The following is a 9,196-nucleotide window of genomic DNA, read 5'->3' on the forward strand; positions in this document are numbered from 1 at the left end:
CATTCCCTGCCTGCGGGCACTGTTGGCACCATGTGGCCTGGCTGCATTGCAGCAGCGGGGAGCACGGAGCCTCTGGTAGGGTGCATGTGTGCCTGGTGTGTTGTGGGTATGTGTGGGTGTGTGTCTTGTGTGTGGAGCCAGGGGCAGAGTGGGAGGGTGGGTGTGCAGCCAGGGTCAGAATGGAAGGGTAGGTGTGGGTGTGCAGCCAGAGGCAGAGTGGGAGGGTGGGTGTGGGTCTGCAGCCAGGGGTACAGTGGATGGGTATGGTTGTGGAGCCAGTGGGTGGGTGTGGGTGTGGAGTCAGGGGCAGAGTGGGAGGGTAGGCATGGGTGTGCAGCCAGGGACAGAGAGGGTGGGTGGGTGTGGTTGTGTGGTCAGGGGCAGAGTGGGTGGGTGGATGTGGGTATGCAGCTAGGGGCAGGGTGGGTGCGTGTCGGTGTGCAGCCAGGGGCAGAATGGGTGGGGGTGGGTGTGTGTATGTTCATAGGATGAGTCCCACGTGTACAGCCCACCATACACGTGCACTCACACTCCCCTCGCACTGTCATGCACACAGACCCCCACATCCATACCCCCTCTTACCGCCCAGGCACCCTCCCCATACCCACCTGCACTCCACATATCCGCACACACCCACAGCGCCCCACAAACCTATACCCACCCCCCCATATACAAGAGTAAAACTTAATTTTAAGCTATTGTCCAATCACCTCTATGTACACTACACAACGCATGTAAATTGAGACAAAATATTTTTTGAAAGCAAATTAATGAATGCTGGAGATGTTTCCTTTTTAAAATATAATTGGTATTTTTCTGGTTCCAAGATGGCACACCCCCTTGCTGAAAGGAGTACTGCTGGGGGCAAGGGGATGGACTTCTGATGGCAAAGGTCAGGGATTAGGGGGTGGGACTTCTGGTCACAAGGTGGCACCTGGGGGGTGGGGCACCTGCCAAGGGGTAGAGCTACCCATATGCAGCCTTTGACAGCTTGCCAAAACGCAGTAAGTAGCCCTCTGCCCAAAATAATTGCCCACCCCTTGTTTACATGGTCAGCCCCAAAGGATGAGTGGTGGGGTGCATGTCAGCTCTCCCTGAAACGCTCCGTCACTCATGATGGGCAGTTGGCTAGTATAATGAAATGTCCTTGTATATGAATGTAGGATGAAGGGCTTTTTACCCCCGTGCTGTTTAGGGGAACTGGGTGGGAAACTTGTTCTGTATTTAAGTGAATATGGTATCCAGCATGATCAAAGGTGAGAGTAGCAAGTGGAAGGGAGGAATTGTTCAGGGTTGTCTGGAATGATAGAAAAAGAAATAAAATGGAAACTAAGTTAGAACATTGGAAAACCCTCATTATACAGTAGTCTATTGAACTGAAATAATAATCTCCCGAAGGAATTCAAAGAAGTCCCATCCTGTCACTTGTGATATGTAGAACTAAAATAAGTACTCGGACAGCAGTTTGGATTTAAAAATGAAGAATACTATATCTAAATGAAGTTTTAGAAGGAATTTAAACCAGGGGAATGTAACTGTGGAGACCATGTTAATATTCATTCTCTGTGAAAAGATATCTTGGAATTTTTAATGATGTTCAGGACCTCAGGTTAGGACTCCTCCTGAAGGGGAATACCTGAAGTACTGGACTTACTGCAGTTTAAGATGACCCTGAATTTAAAATGCCCCCCCAATAATGAAATTCTGTACATGGAAAATTTATAAATTTGTTATATTTTCCATGTATAGAATCTAATTATTGGAGGGTCACCTTTTATGCATCCCCTCACCACTGCAGGGGGGAAGCAGTGGGGATGCTCAAGCAGTTTGCCCCCTGCTTGTGCCTGTCTCTCTGCCTCCTGCCTGCTCCCCACTCAGCCTTGAGGGCCTCCTCTTTTCCCACTGCATCCTGCTCCCAGCCTCTGCTCCCTCCTCCCCCATCTTACCTTTGCTTTGTGCCAGCAGGCTCCATCCCTGTCCTAACCTGGGGCCAAGCCGAGGCCCTTAGCAGCCTTACAGGTTAAGCTGCGGGCTTAAGCTGGGGCCAAGCCCAGTGCCCCAGGCTGCAGCATGGACAGAGCCTACCAGCATGGAGCAAAGGTAAGGGGCAAAAAGAAAGGCAGGTAGGGGAGCAGAGGCTGGTGTGGGGGGGATAGCAAGGTGCAGGGACAGTGGGGGCAGGGGGTGGAAGGGCAGGCAGCAGCTGTAGCTTTGGCCGCAACCCTGGGCTGCAGCAGCTACTTGTTTTTCCTTCCTCCACAGCCCCCATTCTCATACACAATTCTAAGATGAGGGACTTCCCCACCATGCTAAATGGGGGGGCTCTTGTGAGAGTCAAATAAATATGATAACACAGTGCCTTCTAACTCTTTACTGGCAGTATAGACAGGATTTCCAGCTCTTGAAGGCATTTTCTGTAGGGGTGCACTGATAGAGATTTTGGGGGCCAATGCCTATAGCCGATTTTTTTAAGGAGGCATATTGGCCAATACTAATTCGATTTCCAATACTGATTCAATTGCCTCCCTTCATGCCCCTTCCTTCCCCATCCCCTTCCACCACAGTGCACTTACCAGCTGCAACAGCTCTCCAAGATGCTGAACTTTGATCCTTGCTGCCTGCATGCTTTGCTGCAGCTGCGCGCACACGTTTATTGGCCGCATCGGACCAATTTCCGTTACAGCCAATTTTCTTTATATTGGTAGCAATCTGATATCGGACCAGTGTATTGGTGCACCTCTAGTTTCCTCTATAGTTCCAGAGACATAAGGGGAAGGTTGGTTCTTTAAGAGTTTTATTGACATTTTATTCCTTTCCTTGTATCCCTTTTTCTCTTTCTTGTAGTTGGAAGAGCTTCGGCAGCGGGTGAGGGAGCTGGAGGACAAGGAGAAAAAAGAGAGTAAAAAAATGGCAGATGAGGATGCCTTACGCAAGATCCGGGCAGTGGAGGAGCAAATCGAATATCTGCAGAAGAAGCTAGCCATGGCCAAGCAGGTGAGAAGAGACTGTGGAAATGCCCCTTTAGTAGGAGCAGCTCTATCAGCCAAACTTATCAGGGAATGGCTAGAATCAACATCCTCCCATATGTGCAGCCTCCAGCAATGAGGTCCCACCTTTGTCCCCATCCATTTACAACAGTATTCTCAGAATATAATGAGGCTAGTGGGAGGAAAGAATTACATTCATGTAACACTGAGATGGTGTGAGCCTATGATGCTGCTGCTGAGGTAATGCAGGTCAAGTCAATCCGTGGCGCAGGCGGTTTCTCTTAAAAATAGACTTGATTCACAATTCATTTGATTTTATGCAGAGCTCATACAATTTAGAAACGCCATATTTTCTTGCATATTGCACTCTCCAGATTTTAATAGGCACCTTGTTGTTTTTGAAAGAAAGTATGATTAAAAAAAAATCTTTCCTTGTAGTAAGTAACTAAGTACCAGCAGCTAGGGAGCTGAGCCTGATCGTTGTTCTGTTTCCTGTGGATTTATGCAGATTTTAACTCTGTCAGCATTGCCCAGTAAGGGAAGAACCTGCTCTTACCATATTTCTCACATATAATATGCACTCTAATTTCCAGCAGCTGTTTTGGGGGAAAAGGTTGGTATTGTATGTGACAAGATAGACTAGTGTAGTATGTATAACATCTGTAGTAAAACACAGGTAGTAAATGCTTTTGTTTATAGAGACTATCCCAGATTACAAAAATGGGTCTACATGAGGGGAAGTAGATTGCCATCATTTAGTGCCCATCTTTGTTCCCTTGCAAGATGAAGGGACATCAATATATAGGGGCAGATCTTTGATATCTCCCACCTTTTCTGTTTCGTGAGTTTTAAAGTAGTTTAAGAAAATCCCAGAGACTTGAATAGTTTAGGAGTTCGTTATAAACTACTGAGATATTGACAGCTGGCCCATCAACTTGTAATGTCGTTAGGTCAAATTCATATCAGGTGACTGTTCCATGAGTCTGTTGTCCCTATCTTGTGCCTCCTGGAGGAGGGTCTATATAACGGTTGGCTTAAATTTTCATCTTTGTTGTCTTTTCCAGTAGACATACCATGGGATATGGATGTCTGTGGAAATTACCATCTGCCCCTTAAAGAAGTGCAGATTTTGAGAGAGATTTTCTGTGGTTTGGTGAGAAGAGTTTATTCTCAAGCAGTCTGCTCTAAATTCACTTGCACTAAATTCTGTTTCCTAAGATAATGAGGTGCTTGAACACAAACAACCCACCCTTTTGAGAAGGGGAAGAGAGATTGCACTTACAAAGTCTGTCCCTCTCCCAGGAGGAGGAGGCCCTGCTTTCTGAAATGGATGTCACAGGACAAGCCTTTGAGGATATGCAGGAGCAGAACATTCGCCTGATGCAGCAGCTGCGGGAGAAGGATGATGCCAACTTCAAACTTATGTCAGAACGTATCAAGTCGAACCAGATCCACAAGCTGCTGAAGGAGGAAAAAGAGGAGTTGGCAGACCAGGTCCTGACCCTGAAGACACAGGTAACCAGAAGGCAGGAGAGATTGGGATGTTCTCTCAGAAATCAGGCCTATCTGCTTTCTAGACTTCAAAGAGCTCTTCTGACATTGTGTAAGCTTCTTGGATGCTTCGTTGCAATCTCTCACAGGGTAGCTCAATGAATGTGAAATGTCTTAGGCCCTCAAGATGTTAATTTCATTGTGAAATTGGGGTCTGATGAATATTATCACAGATCTCAAAAATTGTGCATCCTGGCATGCCATATGCATCTCAGGACACCTGGTTTTGGGGATGTTCAATCAAAAATGTCACATCCTAATCATGCACCTTTTGGGAGGTGTAGCTGCCTGCAGTGGACTGCCTAAGCAGGGAGAGTGAAGGATAAGGCAGCTCCCAGATGGCTGCACCCATACCAGACAGGGGCAGCTGGCTATTTGCACGGGCTCTGGTAAAAGTCCACAGCTCAAACAGCTGTAAATTAGGAAGCTCTCCAATCCATAGCCCACATGCATACTGATGACTGCTCACAGCAGCCCTTAGGGGCTCCCACTGCACACTAACGGAGCTAAGTGATTTGGAAACAAGGAGAAGAGTAACAAACAAAATAGCAGCAGCATGCACAGTTCTGACTACTTCTCCTTTCCTTTGTAAGGTGGATGCTCAGTTACAGGTTGTGCGGAAGCTGGAGGAGAAGGAACACCTGCTGCAGAGCAACATTGGCACTGGAGAGAAAGAGCTGGGCCTCCGAACACAGGCCCTTGAAATGAACAAACGCAAGGCGAGTGACAGCTCTTAGATGGTGCACTTGCAACGTTTTTATCTTGCTTAAGGTGTACACTTGATCTGTCCTGTGGGTTCTGAGATTCCTTGTGGCCACATCAGCATGATACACAGCTAAGGAATCCCAAATAGTGCTCTAATTAAGGCACAGTAGACCAATCCTTTGATAAAGAAAGAAAAAAAGAAAGAAGACAAGAATAAGAAAGAAAGGACCAAGACAAATCAATACAGCTTCACGAAGGACTGATCAGAGCACACATGGTAAAAGAAAAATTGAAATGGGGAAAGAAAGGAGGCAGCCAAAAGAAGATAATCAGGGTCAGTTAAGGCTTACAGAGAACAGTTCAGGATGGTACAGAAGTCAAACAAGCTCAGGGGAATAAGAAGGGCTTGAACAAATATAACCAGGGGCAGTAAAACAAGGAGGTTTGTTGATAAGGACTGAAATTAGATTGATCCATTTGGGTGATTGCATCTGCCCTCCTTGTTTTTCACTCTTGTCAAGAAAAATTTAGGAATAAAACAATTATTCAGGAAGGCAGGTAAAATATTATTTTCTAAAGAAGTAATGAAGAAATTATAAGAAGCATAAGTCTGCAATGTGATTAGCCCGTTTGGATGTTAGAGCCTATGGTGTCAAGGGAATTTTGCTAACATTTACTGGCTCAGTGACTTTTTTAAAATGATGAACAAATTAGCAGGGTATTGGAAGTTTAAGGGGAAAGTAAATTATTTACTAGCTTTCATAAAAGTAAAAAGGTTGATCCTGACAGTTCTATCTTTAGTTTAAATCACAAAATAATCACTACCTATCCATAGATAGTAGGGCAATAGAGTTATGAGGTTAACAGTGTCTGAAGGGTGTAAGCACGAAGGGGATGCATTGGTTTTTTTGAGAGGTGTACAGAAGTACAACTAGGGTTAATGGGATTAAACTAAAAAATGGAAACTTCAGGCTGAATCTCAAGACCTTGAGAATGAAATGTTCAGTTGTTGGATGGGCCCTGAAGAGAAGGGGTGTGTTGCAGAGCGGGGACTGCTCTGGGGAGATCCCTAGTGGCAGAAAGGGGGAGGCTCAGCTGCCAGTCACCAGGGCTGCACAGGTGCTGGTTGCCAGGACAACTGGTAAAACCAGCTGACCAGGAAGGGGCAGGGCTTATCCTTTCTTAAGCCCAGGTAGGAGGCCAGGAAGGCAGTCCCTCTCCAGCAGCTGTGGGAGCAGGGACTCAGCCCAGACAGACAGAGGGGAGGATTCTGGCCATGAGAGCATCCCCGGGTCACTGCTGAGGTTGGTGGAGCCCTTCTTCCCCCACTCCCTTGCTCTCTGGTAGGGAGTAGATTTTTGTTCCACGGACGGTCTAGTTTTTATGTTGTAGCCCAGGGGCTTTATGTTTTATGTTTACTGTTTTGGCTGGAGGACCGGGTGAGGCTAATAGGGGTTGGAGGAGGCCTCAGTGGGGCTCCACAGGGGTGGGGACCCCGGTGCCAGTGAGGGCACCGCATTTAGGGGTGCACTACCCCAGCCCTGAGAGAGGACACAGAGGATTTAGGGGCCAGGCCCGGCTAAGGCCACCTGAGCCCCAATTGCAAGGAGCACCAGTGTGGGCACCGGCGAGAAGCCCGGAGGGTGCTCGTGTTGCGCCCCAGGGTGGGCACACATGAATATGCTATAGAGACAAGCCCCAGGGGAGGGCGATCCTATAGAGGCGGGGGCACAGAGAGAGGCCCCGAAGGGGCGAGCACACAGAGAAAAGCCCCGAGAGGGCTAGCGAGCAGAGGGGCGCCGGTTGCGTGACAAGCCTGGGGTGCCAGTGAAGGGTGCCAGTTGCGTGACAAGCCCGGTGCGCCAGTGAAGAGTGCCGGTTGCATGCCAAGTCTGGGGCACCAGTGAGGGGCGCCGGTTGCGCGACAAGCCCGGGGGCGCCAATCAGGGCACAGAAAGGAAACTGACCAGACCACTTCAACTCCATCTGCGAGGCTTGGGCTGCGGTGTAGGGGAGGAAAAGGAGCCGCAAGTAGTGTCCCCTGTCATTGGGGCGTGGAAAAATGGGCAGCCTCCCGCTGATTACAACCATCTTCTAATCAAATAAGATCAAGGCGTGGCAGGAAAGTAAGCAGGCGGCTGGCCCATTACAGGAGGGCGGAGCCACTCCCAGAAAGGCTCCAATCTTGATACTCCTGTCACAGGGTGATAGTCCCTTTGCTTGGAATGTTTAAACATAGATTGGAGACAAACCCTAAAGGCTCTATAAGGAACAGTATTGATGGGGAGGGATGGAAGAATTTCCATAATGTCTCCAATATCTGTAATTCTCTGACCATTCCTCCAATAGGCAATGGATGCAGCCCAACTTGCAGATGATCTCAAAGCACAATTAGAACTGGCCCAGAAGAAGCTACATGACTTCCAAGATGAGATTGTGGAGAACAGTGTAACTAAAGAGAAGGACATGTTTAACTTCAAACGGGCCCAGGTACCTGCCATGTACCACAAACCCTCTCTGGTCTCTCAAGTCACACTGCCTGTCTTTGAAATTGTCCAGTTTCTGTGATGACTACCTCTGCTGTGAAAATTTTTTTTTCCAGCTTCATTTTGTCTCCAGCTCCAGTCATACATCATCTTGGGCTTTTGACTCTTCCCCCACCTTCTGTAGTTAGTACCTCACACGTTTCCCAATTTGAGATCTTGGCTATGGCAAGCCAAAAGTATGCCAATACAGTTGATATCTGATTATGTGTATTATTTAACCACTTTGTTTTTGTAAGAAGCCATTATGCAGTGCATTGAAAGAGAGGAGGAGAGGGACAGAAGTTCTCAGTAGGCTTTTGCTAGTCACAGTAGGGGCCCCTTGCTCCTGTTATGTAATGTACCTCAAAGCAGAAGCTTTGTAGACAGATGATCTAGATTCAGTGACTTATTTTCTGGTGTCTCGTCCTCTTGCAGGAGGACATTTCCAGGTTGCGTAGGAAGCTGGAGACCACAAAGAAACCTGATATGGTGCCCAACTGTGATGAGATTTTGATGGAGGAGATCAAGGATTATAAGGTGGAAAACACTTTCTCTCCCTCTCTTAGTTTTCTGGTCAGAAGGGCTGCTCAGTTTTAATGTTTGTGCAGAAATGGACTTCACTAGCCTATGAAGGCCTTAAGGCTGGAGGAACCACCTTCTCCTTAGCAAGAGGGAAAGTCCCACCTTTCATGGTTAGCAGTGCCTGAGACACCTCCTAAACTTCTGTCAAGTGTGATGGTATATGGCCCATAGGCCAGATCCGGCCCACAGAGGGGCTTTGTATGGCTGGTCCGTTAGTCCTGCCTGGTATAGGCATTGTCCGCCTGTGGTGTGTCCCAGCCCCTGAGCACGCAGCGGGGCTGGGGCAGCTCCACAGCTGGACTGCCTTTCTAAGCAGATCAGATGGTGGCAGCTTTTTCCATCTGCCGCCACTGCTGGCCCCAGCCCCACAATACCTGTGGGGACCTGTATCGCAGCCCTGATCCAGCACGTCCTGCACCTGCCCTGGACTTGCCTGTTCATGCTAAACAGTGGCGGCAGCAGCAAATAGGCAGAAACTGTTGCTCAGCACAGGGGAAAAGCAGCCCCTCCCCCTTGCTGCTGCCCGGCACTCCCTGCTACAGTCGCCTGGAGCCTATTCTGGGCTGCCCTGTGGCTGCTGTGCTCTGTCACCACTGCCCTGTGGGGCAGTCTGGAGGTGGCATTGACAGCAGTGGAGCCACAGGGCAGCCCAGCAAGGTCTCCGGGCAGCTGTAGCAAGGAGTGCCGGGCAGCAGCAAGGGGGAGGGGCCATTTTTACCCAGTGCTGAGCAACAGTTTCTGCCCAGCTGGTGCTGCTGCTGCCACTGTTTAGTGTGAGCAGGCAAGTCTGGAGCACGTGCGGGCTGGGCCAGGGTTGTGTAGCGGGTTCCTGCTGATCCGCTCCCG

General features: G+C 48.6%; 1 protein-coding gene across 2 annotated transcripts in view; it reads left to right on the forward strand.

Moving 5' to 3' along the window:
- RNF20 (ring finger protein 20) overlaps positions 1-9,196 on the forward strand; it is a 34,524-nt gene that overhangs the window by 18,592 nt on the left and 6,736 nt on the right. For both annotated transcript variants that reach the window (XM_019517078.1, XM_019517079.1), the window contains exons 15-19: positions 2,845-2,994; positions 4,290-4,502; positions 5,132-5,257; positions 7,593-7,733; positions 8,204-8,305. In XM_019517078.1, coding sequence (XP_019372623.1) covers positions 2,845-2,994; positions 4,290-4,502; positions 5,132-5,257; positions 7,593-7,733; positions 8,204-8,305 — 732 coding nt within the window. The remainder of the gene's footprint in view (positions 1-2,844; positions 2,995-4,289; positions 4,503-5,131; positions 5,258-7,592; positions 7,734-8,203; positions 8,306-9,196) is intronic.

Source organism: Gavialis gangeticus, unplaced genomic scaffold (assembly GCF_001723915.1).
Source record: "Gavialis gangeticus isolate Ggan-Ray unplaced genomic scaffold, GavGan_comp1, whole genome shotgun sequence".
NCBI classification, from domain to species: domain Eukaryota; kingdom Metazoa; phylum Chordata; order Crocodylia; family Gavialidae; genus Gavialis; species Gavialis gangeticus.